The following is a 21,538-nucleotide window of genomic DNA, read 5'->3' on the forward strand; positions in this document are numbered from 1 at the left end:
TCTGTTTATCCTGTTTGATCCCAACAAGATTGGGGTTCCTGCTTCCAAGCAGACTATTGCATGCTGGATCTGTAATAAGATTAAGCTTGTTCGTTTTACGGCTAGATTGCCGTTACCGAAATCGGTGAAGGCCCATTCTACCAGAAAGGTGGTAGTAAACTAAATGAGGGATGAGTAAGGGGAGGGTAAGAGCAGCCGGCAAGGGTATTAACATGGGTACTAAAAAAGGTTTTACCAAAACACTAACTAATGTCGATTACGGGTCATCGTTGCTACATAAGGTGAATGATGTCCCTAGCACAAGAGGAAATACTTATCTTAGTTGTATGTATGTGAACGCTAGAAGCCTTACAGGTAAAAAGGGGGAACTAGAAATACTTGCAACAAGCAAACGGTATGATATTATAGACATTACTGAAACCTGGTGGGACGAATCTCATGATTGGACAGTCAATATAGAGGGTTACACGCTGCTCAGGAGAGACAGATTAAATAAACGGGGTGGAGGGGTGTGTCTTTACGTAAAGCCGTTTTTAAAATCTGATATACGGGAAGATATTCAGGAGGGGACTGTAGACACTGTTGAGACATTATGGATAGAAATTGCATGCGGGGGTAAAGGAATAAAAACGTTAGTATTGGGTTTATGCTGCAGGCCGCCTGGTATTAATGTGTCTGATGAGGAATTGTTACTGAAACAAATTGAAAGAGCAGCAGGAGTAGGAGACATTGGGGGTAATTCCAAGTTGATCGCAGCAGGAAATTTTTTAGCAGTTGGGCAAAACCATGTGCACTGCAGGGGGGGGCAGATATAACATTTGCAGAGAGAGTTAGATTTGGGTGGGTTATTTTGTTACTGTGCAGGGTAAAATCCTGGCTGCTTTATCTTTACACTGCAATTTAGATTGCATATTTAACTCACCACACCCAAATCTATCTCTCTCTGCAAATGTTATATCTGCCCCCCTGCAGTGCACATGGTTTTGCCCAACTGCTAAAAAATTTCCTACTGCGATCAACTTGGAATTACCCCCATAGTAGTGATGACAGATTTTAACTATCCAGAGATAAATTGGAAAAACGATTCATGTGATACTGCTAGGGGCAATATGTTTTTAAACACACTAAATGATAATTACTTACTTCAACTAATCGAGGAACCTACTAGGTACAATGCAATCTTAAACCTGGTATTAACAAATAATGGGGAATTGGTTTCAAGTATTATAGTAGGGGAACCCATAGGAAACAGCGACCACAATATGATCACATTAAATATCAGTTTTCATAAGCAGTCCTATACTGGCTCAACTAGGACTCTAAACTTTTGCAAAGCCAACTTTGACATGATGAGGGAAGCTTTAAGGCATGGGTCTTCAACCTGCGACCCTCCAGCTGCTGTGGAACTACATATCCCAGCATGCCCTGCCTCAGTTTTAGCATACCTTAATAGCAAAACTGTGGCAGGGCATGCTGGGATGTGTAGTTTCACAGCAGCTGGAGGGCCACAGGATGAAGACCCATGCTTTAAGGGATATTGAATGGGAAATTTTGTTTCAAGGAAAAAATCCTACAGAGAAATGGGATGTATTAAAATCACTGCTAGTTAAAAATACTCTCAAATTTATTGCCACGAGCAGCAAAAAAAGGAATAAAAATCCCAAACCGATGTGGCTTAACAAAAAGATAAAGGAACTTATGGGCAACAAAAAGGCGAGCATTTAAAAAATACAAATCTGAAGGGAATGCGGAGTCATTTCAGCACTGTAAGGATTGTAACAAAATATGCAAAAAGAAATAAGAGCGGCTAAAGTAGAAACTGAAAAACTAGTAGGAAAGCAAAGCGAATCCCAAAAAATTCTTTAAATACATCAACAGCAAGAGATTAAAGAAGGAGAGTATAGGCCCTTTAAAAGATAAGTTGGGAGTCTTAATCAAAATGATAATGACATAGCGGACAAACTAAATGAGTTTTTTTCAACGGTATTTACAAGAGAGGACCAAATTCAGGGACTAACACACAATCTCAATAATGACAATGTCCCACTGATAAGTGCTTATTTAAGTGAGGAGATAGTCTGTGACCGATTAAAAAATGTAAAGATTAATAAATCACCGGGTCCCGATGGAATTCACCCAAGGGATCTAATGGAGCTTCACTCTGAACTTGCATGACTACTATTTTTGATCTTTAAAGGTTCATTTATATCAGGTATGGTTCCTAAAAACTGGCGTATAGCAGAAGTAGTGCCTATATTCAAAAAGGTAAGCAAAGCTGAACCGGGTAATTATAGACCAGTTAGCCTTACATCTATAGTGGGGAAAGTATTGGAAGGTATTCTAAGAGATAGTATTCAGAAGTTCCTTGAAGCCAGTAAGGTCATTAAAAGGAATCAACATGGATTTGTGAAGGACAGATCATGTCAAACCAACTTACTTGGCTTTTATGAAACAGTAAGTGCGAACCTTGATCAGGCTAAGGAGGTGGATGTAATCTTTTTAGACTTTGCCAAAGCTTTCCACACTGTACCACACATGCAACTTATCTATAAGCTATAGGGCAGTACGGACGGTGTAATGGTTAGCATTACTGCCTCACAGCACTGAGGTCATGGGTTCGATTCCCACCATGACCCTAACTGTGCGGAGTTTGTATATTCTCCCCGTACTTGCGTGGGTTTCCTCCGGGTACTCCGGTTTCCTCCCACAATCCAAAAATATACTGGTAGGTTAATTGGCTCCCAGCAAAATTAACCCTAGCATGAATGTGTCTGTGTGTACATGTGATAGGAATATAGATTGTAAGCTCCACTCACTGGGGCAGGGACTGATGTGAATGGGCAAATATTCTCTGTACAGCGCTGCGGAATATGTGTGCGCTATATAAATAACTGGTAATAAATAAATAAATAAATAATAAATAATAAGCTACAAGAAATAGGGCTAGGAAGCACAATATGCACTTGGGTCAAAAATTGGTTAGATAATAGGGAGCAGCGCGTTGTGGTTAATGGATCATTTTCAAATTGGACTGAAGTGCTAAGTGGTGTGCCGCAAGGCTCAGTATTAGGACCGCTATTGTTCAATATTTTCATTAACGACCTAACAGAAGGTCTAGAGAGCATGGTGTCAATTTTTGCAGACGATACCAAATTGTGTAAGGTTATAAATATGGAGGGGGATGCTGAGTCTCTTCAGAACAACTTAGTTAAACTAGAAGCATGGGCAGCCAAATGGAGAATGCGCTTCAATACAGACAAGTGTAAGGTAATGCACTGTGGTAGCAAGAACAAAAATAACACCTACATACTAAATGGAGTAATATTAGGGTATTCTGTACTGTAAAAAGACTTAAGGGTTCACATAGATGGCAAACTAAGCAGCAGTACCCAAAGTAGGATTGCAGCAAAGAAGGCTAATAGATATTAGCATGCATAAAACGGGGAATTGATGCAAGGGATGAGAGTGTTATACTCCCATTATATAAATCACTAGTGAGGCCACATCTTGAATACTGTGTGCAATTTTGGGCACCATACTACAAAAAGTATATTCTGGAGCTAGAAAAGGTTCAGAGGCGAGCGACCAAACTAATTAAGGGCATGAAAACGCTGGAATACGAGGAAAGGCTTGCAAGGCTAGGCATGTTTACACTGGAAAAGAGGAGACTAAGAGGGTTCATGATCAACATCTACAAATATATAAGGGGACAATACACAGAGCTTGCGCGGGACCTGTTTTTGGTAAGATCAGCATAGAGGACACGTGGTCACTCGCTTCGGTTAGAGGAGAGGAGATTCCGCACAATGCGGCGTAAAGGTTTTTTCACAGTAAGGACAATACGTGTTTGGAATTCCCTGCCTGAGGGAGTTGTAATGGCCGACTCAGTCATCACCTTTAAGAATTTAAAGTCATCACCTTTAAGAATGGGTTATGGTGCGTAGTCACGCACTATAGTTACTATGAAAAGAGGGATAAAACACAACGGCCGACATCCGCATCAGACAAAATTTAGACCAAAATAATCCTGCATAGGAGACCACAGATAGGTTGAACTCGATGGACAAATTGTCTTTTTTCAATCTTAGATACTATGTTACTGTGTTAACACCCTAACTCTATAACATTTTAACACCCTCTAACAAATGCAACCTATGATAAATGGGCCACTAACACTTTTGGGGGCCAATCAAGTGATGGAAGGGCGGTACTATACGCAGTGTGTGGTACCATACACTGGCGTTTCTATAATGGGTGCAGTGTGTGCGGTGCAGACGGGCCCCTGAGTCCAGAGGGGGCCCCCTTCGCACATGCACCCATTTTCTAAATACTCACCCCTGACAGAAAGCTACAAAGACACCAGAAGTATAGAGTTACTGATAGACCAGGGTAGATGGTTACACTGAGAAGTTACTGCTCACAGTGAGGAACACACTGCAACAGTCCAGACAGGATCAGCTGTGCTCCATAATATAAACTTTCATTTGTTTCAATCCCCTCAGACTAATGGGGGTAACTCAGACCTGAACATGGCAGCAATTTTGTTAGCAGATGGGCAAAACCATGTGTACTGCAGGGGGGGCAGATATAACATGTGCATAGAGAGTTAGATTTGGGTGGGTTATTTTGTTTCTGTGCAGGGTAAATACTGGCTGCTTTATTTTTACACTGCAATTTAGATTTCAGTTTTAACACATCCCACCCAAATCTAACTCTCTCTGCACATGTTACATCTGCCCCTCCTGCACTGCACATGGTTTTGCCCATTAGCTAACAAATTTGCTGCTGCGATCAGGTCTGAATTAGGCCCATTGACCTGTATGTTCCATGCTGTGTGTCGGGCAGCGTAGTGCTCCGTTACTGGTACTGCGATGCTATTCTGACGATTACAGCGGAGAGACATTATATGAAGCAGTCGAGTTAAATAAATTCCTAAAAACGTAATATCAAATTATTGTCTGCAGGTCATGTATTCTGTATTGCACTGTGCTGTGACCTGACATTTTAGGTTATTCCTGATAACCTTTGTGACACTTACTATCATAGCCAGATTAAGGGGTGGATGCAGGGCACACTGTACCCCAGGTTCCCCTTTGTCAGGGGGCCCCCCTTCCAGAGCACACTGACATCACTAGCTTTCCCTCTTAAGCAGCAGCAGAACCAGCAGCCAGAATATGAACAGGACAGTATGCAGTGCAGGCAGAGACACAGGAATATCATGTTTCATGAGATACCGCCAGAGCTTTCCGGCCACAGGAGAGAGAGGATGGAGGAGAGAGCTGTAAGTGACACAGGGATCCCAGCTACTCCTCCTTCCCGCCTGGGTGCCTGAGTCCTGTGTAACTGTTATGTAATGAGGGTTTAGAGAGACGGCAGTGAGGAGCTGATTGGCCTATTGGCTGTGTTATCTGACCAGCAAAGCTTTGAGGAAATAATCATTTTGTCTATTTGCAGGTCATTTTACAGCGGTACGACGTGAACTGCATCTGTGTGGACTGGAGCGGGGGATCCTATGCTCTCTATACGAAGGCGGCAAACAATGTCCAAGTCGTTGGGGCAGAGATTGCACATTTTATTAACGTTACCATGGTATGTACACAGGTGACATACTTCTGTTTGTATACTGGACATAAAGAATCTGCCATCATATACACATTAGAGGGACCGTGCGGCAGAGCTGACAGCTCATTCCCAGCAGAAACATGTATATGGAGGTCTAATACTGGCACCCAAGATGGCTGCCTCACCTTTTGTATGCTCCTGATCATCTCCATAAAACAGCTTAAATTCACCACAACTGACCTATGAATCATCATAAATATCCAAGGACTTACCTTGAACTTGTACTACTCTACGCGGACATTTCATCAAAACCAACGGATTGCATTCCTGCGCTGAGATACACACTGGATTGAATCCTGGACTGAATCCTCTGCATATCTCCACTGAGAAATCCTTCAGTTTAGCAGCTGCTGTACTCTGCATTGGACATTACTCAGATACGGTACTGTGGATTACAACCTATCTTTGGCTACATCCAGCCCCTCACTTAGACATCATCCACCTCTGTTCTCTGAGCAACAAATAACTGACTTATTGCATTAATCTACTAATATCAGTATATTCAGGCTCTGAATTGCTGAAGGCTCACTGTTTAAAATCAGGATCCATTTCCAGGACACGTTATCACTACCCCCACAAAAAAATCTACTTCAAAGGCCTCTCACACTGAGACTTTTCACACCTACACAGTAGGAATTGGCTTCTAACACCTTTCCAAAAGACTGCCTATCCTAGGATAATTGACTAAATCAGCAGTTATTTTATTTATTACTTGCTTCAAATACACCCAATAGGTTATAGCAGTGGTTCTCAAACTCGGTCCTCAGGACCCCACACGGTGCATGTTTTGCAGGTAACCCAGCAAGTGCACAGGTGTATCAATTACTCACTGATACATTTTAAAAGGTCCACAGGTGGAGCTAATTATTTCACTTGTGATTCTGTGAGGAGACCTGCAAAACATGCACTGTGTGGGGTCCTGAGGACCGAGTTTGAGAACCTGTGGGTTATAGCAATAACTTTGTTCATAATCCCATTATAATTTTGGATCACATACCGAATTGGGGGAAAACAAAACACAAAAAGGAAAAAAAAAAATACAAGAACAAAAAAATAAAAAACCCACTGCTTTCTCTCCCTCTCTCATCATCATATGCAGCTCAAACTTATAGTAATCTGTCATTGATGACCAAATGTATACGTATTGCTCCAGCTTCATTCTTTCACTCCGCCCACCACGTTCTGCAGTTCCTATCACACCATCACAGGCTTCTTTTCTCCAATCCCTTGGCATTTTAAAAAGAAAACACAGGCGCATTCGTGGGAAGCGAGCAGGCCGGAAATGTATTTCCCCCGGTAACCATCTAAGTCCTTTGCCCACCTGCTCACCCCCATACTCAAAGAACAATCAAATAGAAGTGATACCCAAAAGACGGCCCTGTGTTTGGAAGGGCAGAACTGTCAACTCTCACTTTGTGACCCCCATACCCAGAGCTCCTGCACTTAACCTAAAGAAAACTGAAGGCCCTCTGGTATGCCCAATCAGGTCAGTCCTTTGTAATGCCAGATCTATAAGAAACAAGACTGCAACAATTGCTGACCTTATTGAATCTGCAGATCTAGCCTGTATTACAGAGACCAGGCTAGATGAAAATGCAGCTATATTGGAGGCTGCAGTACCAACAAACTACTCCGTCATCCACAACCCAAGACTGGACCGCAGGGGTGGCGGGGTGGCTATCTGCTTCAAAAAAGAACTTAAACTTAGGGTCCACCCTATTGAAACTACTCGCTCATTTGAGTGCATTGCTGCCCGGAGTTCGACAGGATTAGGTTTCAGAGTACTTCTCATTTACCGGCCACCTGGAGATGGAAAGATATTTCTACAACAAATTGCAGACACTGTTGCTGGCCTGGTTCTGGAACATCAAAGATCGCTCATCCTCGGGGATTTCAATGCATGGGTGGATGATGAGCTCTCACACCTTGGCCAAGACCTCCTGTGCACAATGAATGGTCTGGGCTTCACACAGGTCATTCCCTCTGCCACACATAAAAGTGGTCACACTCTCGACCTTGTCTTTCAGATTGGATTAGAAGTCACTGACCTAAAAATAAACCCAGTCATCTGGTCAGACCACTACTCCCTCTGGTTCTCAGTTGCAACCCCTCAAATAAGATCTCTGCCCGTGGAGTTGACCAGGTATCGTCCAAGGAGGGGTATGACTCCCCAGGCTCTTGCAGCAAATCTGGATCTCTCTGCTATACTGGGTGCCTGTGAAGAACCCTGTTCGCTAGTCCGTTATTATAATAGGGATGTTATGGCTGCAATTGATATTATCGCCCCTGTGCGTTTAAGTCCTCGTAAACCACAACGTCAAACTCCATGGTTCGACAACAGTGTTAGTGAGCTCAAGAAAAGGGGTCGTAGACTGGAAAGACGATGGAGGAAGACTAACCTAGTGGATGACAAAATAAAACTAATAAAGCATAACGAAGAATATCAATCGACAATCACTCGTAAGAAATCACAGTTCCTGTCAAATTAGATCACAGCAGCAAACAATAGGCCAGCTCAACTTTTCCGCACAGTGGAAATGCTTTGCAAGCTAGCATGCCTGCAGACTGATGAGACCCTCTCCCAGGCAAGATGCAATGAGTTTGCAAACTTCTTTGCAGATAAAATATCCACCATCCGGGCTGGAATCTCCACAGTGCCATCAAAGGAGTGCCAAACTACACAAAGCCTGCCAATATAAGCTACCTGCCTACATGGACCAGCTTTGACCCAGTGGATGTAAAGGACACTGCTGAAATTGCTCGGATTTTGCGTCCCACCACCTGTGATCTGGACCCGGCCTCAACCAAGCTTCTAATAGGTTGTATGGATATAATTGGTCCTGTCGTTGCAAAAATTGTTCAATGCTCTTTGCAGACAGGCATTTTTGCTGGACCCCTAAAGGAAGCAATTGTTAGACCGCTTCTTAAAAAACCTAATTTAGATCCCGACTGCATGACCAACTACAGACCGGTATCAAACCTTCCTTTCCTAGGAAAGGTTATTGAGAAAGTGGTTGCAAATCAACTGGAAACCCGCCTGACAACCCATGATATTTGCGATCCATTTCAATCAGGATTCAGGAGAAGACATAGCACTGAAACAGTCCTGGTGTGTGTGTTAAATGATCTTCTGATGGCAAAAGACAGAGGTGACTGTTCAATATTAATCCTTCTGGATCTCTCAGCAGCATTTGATACCGTGGACCATGGGCTTCTGATTGAGCGACTGATACATTTCTGTGGTCTGGATGGCACAGTCCTAAGCTGGTTCAAATCATTTCTCACAGGCAGGTCACAGAGAGTATTGTCAGGATTATACTCATCACCACCAGTGCCATTGCCATGTGGTGTCCCACAAGGTTCTATACTATCCCCCATGCTTTTTGCAGTATACATGCTCCCATTGGGTGAAATAATCAGGCGCCATGGCCTGGTCTACCACTGCTATGCAGATGATACACAACTGTACTTGTCCTTTGCTCCGGGCACTGATAACCCAATAGCAACCCTAAATGGCTGTCTAGCTGAACTACAGGAGTGGATAAGCGCCAGTTGGCTGCGACTGAACCGGGATAAAACAGAGGTCTTTATGATACGACCGCAACATCAAAGGACAAGACTGCAGCATAGCCAACCAACTGGACTTACACTCGGGGATTCAGAATTACAGACCAGTGATCGTGTGCGGAATCTTGGCGTTGTCCTGGATGGTGGCTTGACATTTAAACATCAGATATCAGCCACAATCAAATCCTCATTCTTTCACCTGAGGAACATAGCCAGAATCAAGCACTTAATTCCCTCAGATGATATGCCAAAAGTCATACATGCATTTGTATCATCTCGTTTAGACTACTGTAATGCCCTCTACCTTGGTCTACCAGCAAAAGAATTGCAACGCTTACAGCTGGTACAAAACACAGCTGCCAGGCTATTACCCAACCAGCCCCGTTCTAGCCACATAACACCCATCCTCTACTCCCTTCACTGGCTGCCTGTACGATGGCGAATCATCTTCAAGATTAGCTTACTGAGTTTCAAAGCATTACATGACCAGGGCCCAAGGTACCTGAAACAGCTTCTGACCCCATACTGCCCCACTCGATTACTGCGATCTGTAGATGAAGGACTTTTAGCAGTACCTAGAATCTCCCGTAATTCATCTGGGGGTCGAGCTTTTAGTCATGCGGCTCTGACTCTATGGAACTCACTTCCCCGCACAGTGCGAGAGGCCGCAATTATAGAATCCTTCAAAAGTAGACTCAAGACTTTTCTGTTTACTCAGCATTCCCATAATGTCCTTTTTAGTATCTACATGCTTCTGTATTTTATGAAAATGTACTTCATTATTTTCTGTACTATATTATGCTATGTATCTGTTAAGCGCCTTGAGTCCTATTGGAGAAAGAGCGCTATATAAATAAAATTATTATTATTATTATTATATATGTCAGATGATCCCTGACCGTTCTACACCTGGCGAGGGGAGGGAAGAGGAGTGCAGGCAGAAGCATCATCTACAAGGGTGGGTTAGCGTAAGTGCAGATCAGGTAGATGTGGCCGCAGGCAGGGCCGGACTGGTCATCTGTCACTACCGGCAAATGCCAGAGGAGCCAATTCCAGCCACCCAGAGAGCTGGCCTAGCAGCTTCACCTCCTGGCGAACTACTCGGCGGACATGCAGAGACCAGGTGTGCCGCGAGGCCACGCCCCCTGGCAGCCCTAGTCTATCTCTGGCCGCAGGTACAGTATGCCTGTCGGAAGGTGAATCTGCTGCAGATACTTTACACCAGGAGCAAAGATTTGTGCTGCTGCTACTGACCATGAGCACTGAGATCTGCAGAGATAAATAATAATAATGAAGAAATCCTGGTAAGTCAGGTCAGTCACCTTTCTTCAACTATCTAATACAGAGCGTCATCACTCTGATTGGTTAGGTTGGGAGAAAACTGCTCTGATTGGTTAGGCTGGGTGAAAGCTGCTCTGATTGGTTAGGTTGGGAGAACGCTGCTCTGATTGGTTAGGTTGGGAGAACGCTGCTCTGATTAGTTAGGTTGGGAGAACGCTGCTCTGATTAGTTAGGTTGGGAGAAAGCTGCTCAGATTGGTTAGGTTGGGAGAAAGCTGCTCTGATTAGTTAGGTTGGGAGAAAGCTGCACTGATTGGTTAGGTTGGGAGAAAGCTGCTCTGATTGGTTAGGCTGGGTGAAAGCTGCTCTGATTAGTTAGGTTGGGAGAAAGCTGCACTGATTGGTTAGGTTGGGAGAAAGCTGCTCTGATTGGTTAGGTTGGGAGAACGCTGCTCTGATTGTTTGTAGACCCCTCATGGAAAATCACTTCTCTTAAGGGAAGCGTTGACACACACCCGGCCACCATTGTGGTGCCATTTGCCCAAGGTCCGCTGGGTATGAAATACCGGCCGTCAGGATGCCGTTGGTCACATGACCAACCACGGCATCCTGACAGTGACATCCTGACATCAGAGGAGGGTAAGTATTTTACCCCTCTCCCTTACCCTAACCCTCCAGGGGTCGGCTATGGCTTAATCTCCTACCTTAAGCCTTTAACGATGTGCTTAAGGGTGATGTACGCCTGGCAGGCTGTGTAGACCAATCAGGTGTCTCTGTAGAGATAGACTGTGGAGAGAGGGTTTTGAACCTGCTGTGTTTTGAATTGAGGCCTCCCTCATGCTGACCCTCCCTCGTGGTTATATTGGTGGCTGTGCCTCTCCCTCTCTCCCTCGTGGCTATATTGGTGGCTGTGCCTCTCCCCCTCTCCCTCGTGGCTATATTGGTGGCTGTTCCTCTCCCCCTCTTCCTCGTGGCTATATTGGTGGCTGTTCCTCTCCCCCTCTTCCTCATGGCTATATTGGTGGCTGTGCCTCTCCCTCTCTCCCTCGTGGCTATATTGGTGGCTGTGCTTCTCCCTCTCTCCCTCGTGGCTATATTGGTGGCTGTGCCTCTCCCTCTCTCCCTTGTGGCTATATTGGTGGCTGTGCCTCTCCCTCTCTCCCTCGTGGCTGTATTGGTGGCTGTTCCTGCTTTGGTTGTTCTCTTGGCCGGTAAGATCAGCAGAGCCGTGGCACACAGGTGCAGTAGTTGGGTGTACTCTCCTCCACAATAAGGGCTTCACTGATAACACCCTACCTGGGGCTGTGGCCTCACCCTTCTGGGTGGAACACAAATGGCGTGAATTAGAGCAGCTGAAATTATGATGACAAAGGCACCTGGGGGTCGCTGCTCCCTCTCCCGCCATGTGAAAGTTGCATGGCCGATAGCTGGCTCTGATTCTGGACGCCCTTTCTTTGCCAGCTTACCTTTTGCTGCTGCTACCCTCACCTGTAAGACACTAACCATTCCCATTTTAATGTTTTATCTCTTTAGACTAACTTGAGCTGCCCCCTGGACAATACAATCCTCATCGGACACAGCCTGGGAGCTCATGCCGTCGGGGAAGCTGGAAAGAGAAGGCCGGGTGTGCCGGTGATATTTGGTAGGTTATATTGGTGAATAATTTCAGTATTTGAGCATAAAGACATCCTTGCTAAATGTATAACATTGTTTCTTCATCAGGGTTCATAGGTTCCACAGGGAACATCAGGGTTGTAGGTGGTGAATGACAGTCAGGCACTAAACAGTTAAAGCTTTCGCGATCAGGCATACGCAGCGTCTGGGCGCAAGGAAGCTTTCTTAGTTGTAGGGAGGTGCACAGAGCATTTGGCATTACCTTTAAGTGTAATACCTGCGATTATCCACCAGATGTTGCTTTTTTAAATCACCGCTGCGCATGTGGTCTCCATTAAAATACAATACTGAACTACAGCGTAATAACTACTTTACTGGTGCGTCTCATTACGCTACAATATGCTACAATATGTCATACAGTATATTACAGTGTACAGACGCAAATACAGTAGTACAGTATATAGATGCAAACGAACGTGATAAATCCACAGTATAGTCCATTGACGTTAGGAATATTTGAGCATCCAAGTCCCGAAATCAACACCTAAAAATAGTAGTGTACACAGACGCAAACGAACGTGTTACAGGTATGGTCTATTGATGTTAGGGATATGTGAGCGTCCAAATCCCGTAGCGATTACGTTACAGGACTTGGACGCTCACATGCAGAACACGGTACATATTTTTACTTCACTGAACTACATTATTACTTTTACACATTAGTTGCGTCTGTTTGCTTTGTCTACGTGACTTGGATGCTCACATACAGTAACACAGCAATGGATACAGTAAGTGTTTTTACATGGTCGTTTGCATCCGTATAAACAATTTATTTTTATTTTTTTATCGACTCTCCGTCTGCCAATTGGTCTGTGTACAGTATACAGTACATTAACATTACAGTCATCACTGACCATTTGCCAGAGCTTGCACTGTAGATCAATCCGCCGCTATTCGCTCTAAAGTACTGGATTAGTGGAGCATTAGCCACCCAGTGGTGGAGATGTGTATTGCATGCTGAGTATGTAGTCGTGCCTCAATGCGCCTGTCTGTGCACAAACTCAGCAACCTAAGCTATCGCCTAGGTGTGACTAAACCTCCGTTTAGGCGGAGAAACAGCAAAGATAACGGATGCTCCATCTATAAAGTCTACCATAACTCTCCTTTTCTAACAAATTAAACATACTCATGTGCTTATCCTTTTCTTACTTTAATAATCCTCAACTGCCCAAATCCAGCAGTTTTTTTGGCCACCTCGGAATTTATCTCTGTCGTCTACTGGTGTAGTTATGCTTAGTTACCCTGTACTTGTCCTATATTGTCTTCAACTGTAAGTCACTGTTTTCCTGTTTTGATAATGTGCATATGTACTCTGTAATTGGGCGCCACGGAACCCTTGTGGCACCATATAAATGAAGGATAATAATAATAATAATTTGTGTCAGTGATGATCTGTGGCGGCTTTGGCAGGATTCTGGATATGTCTAATGAGAGATTTAATGTTTGTGATACATTTGTAATGAACCAATGAAAACCTCTAGAATAAAATTCCACTACACACAGACTTTGGGCCTGATTCAGACAGAGATGGATGAAAATGCAATGCTGATTGCAGTGGCTTTGAATTTCCATCTGATTTGAAGGAGACACATTCAGGAGACATCTCGGTAGAACAGACGTCTCTTGAATGTAGCTGCAATGTCAGCGCTGCGGCCGATGTCGAAAGCTGGGATCCAACATTGCGCCTATCAGTAAGCCTCCGTTTACACAGCTGACCAATGGAAGGGGGATCTATGAAGCCAGGAAGTCTGACACAAAGACCCTTGGCTCTCCCATCCCAGAAGACAGGGGCAGCGCCGTCAAGTCCCGAAATGCAGGTCGCCCCCGCCCCTTCCCCACCCCTCAACACCGCTGCCTGTCACTCAGGAAGTGGAACATGAAAACTATGAGAGACATTGCAATGTCCATTCTGTGCACATGCAGAACGGAACTTGTGCAGATGCTGATTCCCGATAATCAGATTTGCGTGATGCAGTATTTCTACGTTTAGCTCTGAATCAGGCCCTCTGTAAGCTGTTATAGTCATGCTGTAAATTAAAGGTCTATAACGCAGTCATAAAGAGAATTTAGGATTAATCAGGGAGGCCACAACAATTTATTATTTATTTATCTATTTATTTATTAACAGTTTCTTATATAGCGCAGCAAATTCCATTGCGCTTTACAGCTGGACACAATGGGAAGACAAAACTGGGTAGTAATATCAAACAGTCATAAAGGTAGGAGGGCCCTGCTCGCAAGCTTACAATCTATGGGAAAATAGGTACACAAGGATAGGTGCTATCGATTGCATGGTTGTCCATCAGATTGTAAAGGTTCTTGGTGGGCTGCATGATATCACATCACAGCAGTGATGAACCAGGGTCTGGAGGCAAGGAGAGTGAAGAAAGTAATGTGAGTATATGTGCAGACTGTACAGTGGGGATGTCATTGGATAGGAATGCTTATGAAGGTTATGTGGCGGAACCAGCGAGCGGTGGGCCCATGTGCGACAAAATGGCTTGGGCCCCCCCCCCCCCATCCCATACAAGTCCACCCCCTCACCCCTGGAGAGGATCTGGTGAGGGGGACCTGCTCAGGGCCAGAGAAATGGATACCTAGTAACAGTGCCGTAACTAGACATTTTAGCACTGTGTGCAAGAAACTGCATTGGAGCCCCACCCCTGCATGCAAAACAGGGGCAGTGCGCAAAGTAGGCGCGCAAAAATACATAGTGGCGTGGCTTCGTGGGGAAGGGGTGTGGCCACAAAATAATACCAATTCATAAAGCGGTACACAGTAGTCTCCATTATTCAAATTACACCGCACAGTAGCACCACTACACCAGGTAGAGACCCTTTTACATCTTACAGCGGACAGATTCCTCTTTTTACACATTACAGCAGACAGCGTCCCCTTTTTTACACATAACGGCAGACAGCGTCCCCCTTTTTTACACATAACGGCAGACAGCGTGCCTTTTTACACATAACGGCAGACAGCGTGCCCTTTTTACACATAACGGCAGACAGCGTGCCCTTTTTACACATAACGGCAGACAGCGTGCCCTTTTTACACATAACGGCAGACAGCGTGCCCTTTTTACACATAACGGCAGACAGCGTGCCCTTTTTACACATAACGGCAGACAGCGTCCCCTTTTTACACATAACGGCAGACAGCGTCCCCTTTTTACACATAACGGCAGACAGCGTCCCCTTTTTACACATAACGGCAGACAGCGTCCCCTTTTTACACATAACGGCAGACAGCGTCCCCTTTTTACACATAACGGCAGACAGCGCGCCCTTGTTACACATAGCGGCAGACAGCGTACACTTTTTTCACACAATGGCAGACAGCGTACACTTGTTAAACATAGCGGCAGACAGTGTACACTTTTTTTCACATAACGGCAGACAGCGTGCCCTTGTTGCACATTACGGCAGGCAGATTCCCCCTTTTTACACATTGCGGCAGACAGCGTGTCCTTGTTACACATAGCGGCAGACAGCGTACACTTTTTTCACATAACGGCAGACAGCGTGCCCTTGTTACACATTGCGGCAGGCAGATTCCCCATTTTTACACATAGCGACAGGCAGATTCCCCGTTTTTACACATTACGGCAGGCAGATTCCCCATTTTTACACATTGCGGCAGGCAGATTCCCCATTTTTACACATTGCGGCAGGCAGATTCCCCGTTTTTACACATTGCGGCACAGAGTCCCCCTTTTTTGTAGGAAAGAAAGAAAAAGAGAGAAAGAAAGAAAGAAAGACAGAAAGAAGAATTATACTTACCCTCTCCGCTGGCTGAGGCTCCTCGGTGCAGCGTCAGACGATTCCCGGGCAGTAGAGAATGAGGAGGAGGTAGGTGGAGGAGGGAGCCGCAGCAGCGCTGTGTCATTGGTGGAGGCGCTGCTGCCCCTCTGCTTCACTATAGGCTGTTCTCGGAAGACAGCCTATAGTGAAGCAGAGGGGCAGCAGCGCCTCCACCAGTAACAAAGCGCTGCTGCGGCTCCCTCCTCCTCCTTCCCCTGTCCGTGCCGCTGCTCCTCTCCTCTGTGGGCGGCTGTGCGCTGCGGGCAGCGGTTGCCCGCAGTGCACAGCGGCATGTAATGAGTCAATTTGACTCATTACATGCTTGGGCCCCTGGACAGAGGCGGGCCCCAGTGCAACGCACTGCTTGCCCTGGCGGTAGTTCCGCCTCTGTGAAGGTTATGTGGGTGGGTCTGGAGTGTGATAAGCTGCCTGAAGAGGTGAGCTTTCAGGGAACGCTTGAAGGTTTGAAGACTAGAGGAGAGTCTTATTGTACGTGCGTGGTAGAGAATTCCACAGAGTGGGTGCAGCGCAGAGAGAGTCCTGTAATGGTGCATGGGAGTGAGTAATGAGTGTGGATGAGAGACGCAGATCTTGTGTAGAGCGCAGAGGTTGGGTGGGGAGATATTATGAGATAAGTGATGCGATGTATGTTGGTGTAGTATTGTTAATAGCCTTGTGTGTAAATAACAATAATATACCGGTAGAGTACAGGTAACCTATGGAGGGACTGACATAGTGGGGGGACTTCAAATGCTTGAAAAGTCAGTTGGGTGTCTGTTTTTTCTTATTTAATAGACCGGAAAAAACAGACACCCAACCGACTTTTCAAACATTTGAATTTCCCCCAGTGGATCTGCAGACGATTAACGTCTAGCGAGGAAACTTACAACAAACCACGTAACTGTGATAATTTATACCTATAACTGAGGCCCCAGGTTTTTGAAAGTGGTGATCACCAAATGAATTGGTATAATTTAGATTACCGTGAGAATAATATACCAGAGGGCCAGCTGCAATATACACCACACCACAAGAGCCATATGTAGGTAGATATTTGTATCTTGAAGGTCAATTAACACAGGTTGAACCCGATGGACAATTGTCTTTTTTCAACCTTAGATACTATGTTACTATGTTACATATTTTAATAGACAACATTATACTGTATTCACAACAAAATAAAAACACAACACGATAAGGTTTATAATTCACTTTTAATAAACGTAATAAAAGTTATATTTTAATATACAGGTTCTCAAACTCGGTCCTCAGGACCCCACACGGTCCATGTTTTGCAGGTCACCTGTAGATTTTTAAAATGTGACAGTTGGTGATACACAGTGCAGCTTCTGGGTGACATGGAAAACGTGAACCGTGTGGGGTCCTGAGGACCGAGTTTGAGAACGACTGTTTTAATATATGCCACAGTCGCTAATGTGCCCCATACTTTCCTTTCACTGATATATATTATTATAGGGTGCACTCTTCAGAAAGATTAAGATTCTAGAATAGAGAATCTCTATAGTATTGTATATCCTGGGTGACGGTGGAAAATTGATATTTATATATTTCTGCTAGTGTGGATAGAAACATAGAACATGACAGCAGATAAGAACCACTTGGCCCATCTAGACTGCCCATAGTTGCTTACCTTGTTGCACCATCCTCTGCGAGGCTGCAGCATGGTAAGCTAATAGGGGCATGTCCAGCGGCAATGTGGGCGGCCCAGGGGCGTGGACGATGGGGAAAGTGAGCGGTCTGTGGGCGTGGCACCATAGTTGCGTCATCGTGGCCCCTACCCTGCTAGACAGTGCTGAGAAAACATGATGACGCGAATCATGTCATCGTATCCCCCTCGGACTGCCCACTTGTTCTCTGCTGTGGGCGGCCGAGGGGGAGTGCGGGGGCTGCCAGCAAAAGCGGGACACTTGCCCACCTTTCCGGGGGGGCCAGGAGGGCCACCCAATTTTTGGGAGCCTCCCGGCCTTTCCGGGAAGGTAGGCAAGTATGAGACTGCCCCATTTTTTACCATATTTTTTCCTCAAACCTTATTTGATTCTTATTTCTGTGTAAGGATATCTTTGTCTATCCCATGCATGTTTAAATTGCTCTACTGTCTTATCCTCTGCCACCTCTAATGGGAGGCTATTCCACTTGTCTACTACCCTTTCCATGAAGTAATTTTCCCTTAAATTTCCCCTGAACCTCCCCCCCTCCAGTCTCAGTGCATGTCCTCGTGTCCTATTACTTCTCTTCATTTGAAGAATGTTTCCCTCCTGGACTTTGTTAAAACCCTTGATAGATGTGACCGTTTCTATCATGTCCCCCCTTTCACTTCTCTGCCCCACACTATACATATTGAGAATTTTTAGTCTTTCTGGGTATGTTGTGTGATGTAGGCCATGCACCACTTTAGTTGCCCTTCTTTGTACAGTCTCTAATGTATTAATATCCTTCTGAAGATATGGCCTCCAGAATTGAACACAGAATTCTAGATGAGGCCGCACCAATGACCTATACAGTGGCATTATTACTTCTTTCTTTCTGCTGCTGATTCCTCTCCCAATGCAGCCAAGCATCTGACTAGCCTTCCTCATTGCCTTGTTACATTGCTTACCTGCCTTTATGTCACCTGAGATAGTGACTCCTAGATCCCTTTCCTTCTCAGTAGTTTCCAGTATAGTGCCATTAATACTAGATTTAGCCTTTATGTCACCTGAAATAGTGACTCCTAGATCCCTTTCCTCCTCAGTAGTTTCCAGTATAGTGCCATTATACTATATTTATCCCTTATGTCACCTGAAATAGTGACTCCTAGATCCCTTTCCTCCTCAGTAGTTTCCAGTATAGTGCCATTAATACTAGATTTAGCCTTTATGTCACCTGAAATAGTGACTCCTAGATCCCTTTCCTCCCCAGGAGTTTCCAGTATAGTGCCATTAATACTATATTTATCCTTTGGATATCTGAGACTAAAGTGCGTGATTTTGCATTTTTTGGCATTTAAACTGTAATTGCCACACTCTTGACCATTCCTCTAGTCTACCTAGATCCTCAATCATTTGTTTTACCCCTCCTGGTGTTTCTACCCTGTTGCATACCTTTGTGTCATCTGCAAAAAGGCATACTTTCCCTTTAATGTCATTTGCAATGTCACCAATAAAGATATTAAAAAGCACTGGTTCAAGTACAGATCCCTGGGGTACTCCACTGGTAACATTTCCCTCCTGTGAATGCACTCCATTTACTACAACTCTCTGTTTTCTATCCTGCAACCAAGATCTTATCCATTCAACCATTTTAGTATCTAATCCCAATTCGAGTTTTTTTTTTTAGCAGTCTGCAATGTGGGACAGTGTCAAAAGCCTTACTAATGTGTAGATAAGCTACAGTATATCCACTGCTCCAGCTTTATCCATCACATTAGTCACACAGTAAAAAAAAAGTCAATAAGGTTTGTTTGACATGATCTCCCCCCCAGTGAATCCATGCTGTTTGGGACCCTGTAAATCGCTGTAATTGAGATAATCTACAAGTCTTTCATTCAAGAGTGTTTCCATCTACCAGTCTTTCATTTAAGAGTGTTTCCATCAATTTCCCTGCTACTGATGTAAGACTCACTGGTCTGTAGTTTGCATCTTCCTTGCTTCCACTTTTGTGCAGTGGGACTATGTTTGCTCTTTTCCAGTCCTCTGGAATTACTCCTATAGCTAATTACTGGCTGAATAATTCTGTCAATGGTGCTACCAGCACCTCTTTAAGTTCTTTTAGTATCCTTGGATGTATCCCATCTGGCCCCATAGATTTGTCCACTTTCAGCTTTGAGGGTTCTATTAGGACCTTCTCCTCTGTAAATGTACTTGTTTCATTTTCCTGAATATCCCTGTGTGACGACGCTGCCGGCCAATTCCACAAATACGCCAATTTGAGAATTGCCGCATGCGCCGTTCGGGGGTCAATTTTGACACACGGGATTATTTAAATACTTTCAGCTGCCACCAGCAAAGACTTTTCAACGTATTACGGACGTTGCAGGCGTCTTTAGCTTTACCTGTCACACACACACTGCAATACTTAGAAAAATAGATAGACGTGAGCCACACAGGCGTTGGAGTTCATAAGAACAACAGGATCAGAACTAAAATTAGGATTTTAATTTCAAGAATACTTCAGAGCTTTGGTTACAAAAAGGTTACAAAGATTATTAAGAATATTTTAAAAACACACACAGAATACAGCAATCTCAATAAATGAAAAGGAAATAAAACTTACAGAAATCTTTACACTTACGCAAACAAGTTTTAAGTATTTCTGTTGTGGGGGACTTCACAGAAACTCAGGTCACCTCCAGCATACTAGCTGTATCCCCAAGAGATCACAACTCCTATCTTCATGAGTGGGACAGATATAGTCTCCAGCTTCATCAGGCCCCCTCCCTTGGGATTTTTAACCACTTTCCTGCTGGACAAAACACCTACACCAGGTTTTACATACTTGGTGCTTGGCTACAGCCAAGGGAGGAGGTAATGAGTATACTGTAGCAATCTCTTTCAAAGAAAGCAAGGTTTATGACATTAGCCAGGAAACAGGATTCCTGGTCTGTTTACAGCCCCTCTGTTGACACAACAACAAATGGCCTTATCAGCCCTCAATGTCCAGAGCTTGCAAATCTCTGCTTTTGATGTAGGAATGTCATCTCAAACTTTATGGACTGCAGATCTCTCTTGGCCTGGACCTATGGGGGTCAAATGCAGGACATTGCATGTCAGCCATGTTGTCACATCTCGGCTGAAAGAATACAAAATTATATATATACAGTCACTTGAAAACATTATTGGTGACTATTCCTGCAGGTAATCACCACACCTTAGATCACATATAATTTGTGATCCTCCTCTCTCTATTCAAACGTGACATCTCCCCCGGCAAATGGCGCACAAGGGGCGGTGACCCACGTCACCGACTCATTGCTGCGCTACTGACCACTTGTTCACCCTGCTGCAAGGTGAGACTCCATCTCAGGAGTTTCCTATTGTCTCCAGACAATCTATTAAGTTTACTCTGACTGACATCAGACACATTTTTACACGTTTGGTTCACATGATCCCCTGTTACTTCCAACTCTACGTGGGTGAATATATTACCAACGGGAGTACTCTCATGATTAATGCTCATGGTGGGACAGGTGACTATGTTCTTCTTCCACATAATCTCACCTTGTGCCCTTTCCTGATATGGTGGCCTGCCCCTCACCCACACGGGCCCGGAGGTCAGGGCATCTTGTCCTACAGGATGCTCTGGACAGGTTTCCCTGCACATCATTTGGGGTATACCTAGGACATTGGGATCCTCACCTAAATGTGCTTTTCTGAGATAAAGCCTTCCTGATTTATCTCCCCAGCCTCTCTGAATGATCTGCGTCCTTACAGATGCTAAGTCAGGATCAGCTGGTTGCCCTTCCTTGGTATAGTGGGCAAATATGTGTTTTGTGATGGGAACACACTCTTTCGTACACGGTGCTCCCTGTGTTGCTATCTCTGCTGTTATTGTATCAGTGACGTCACCGCTACGGCCTACCTCCACAAGACTGGG

At 44.6% G+C, this 21,538-nt stretch overlaps 1 protein-coding gene across 4 annotated transcripts in view; it reads left to right on the forward strand.

Annotated features, from left to right (window-relative positions):
* The window catches only part of LOC135056918 (pancreatic lipase-related protein 2-like), a 130,353-nt gene that overhangs the window by 42,029 nt on the left and 66,786 nt on the right, over positions 1-21,538 (forward strand). For all 4 annotated transcript variants that reach the window (XM_063962691.1, XM_063962694.1, XM_063962692.1 and 1 more), the window contains exons 6-7: positions 5,455-5,589; positions 12,003-12,111. In XM_063962691.1, the coding sequence (XP_063818761.1) occupies positions 5,455-5,589; positions 12,003-12,111 (244 nt within the window). The remainder of the gene's footprint in view (positions 1-5,454; positions 5,590-12,002; positions 12,112-21,538) is intronic.

This window comes from Pseudophryne corroboree, chromosome 3 (assembly GCF_028390025.1).
Source record: "Pseudophryne corroboree isolate aPseCor3 chromosome 3, aPseCor3.hap2, whole genome shotgun sequence".
Lineage (NCBI taxonomy): Eukaryota > Metazoa > Chordata > Amphibia > Anura > Myobatrachidae > Pseudophryne > Pseudophryne corroboree.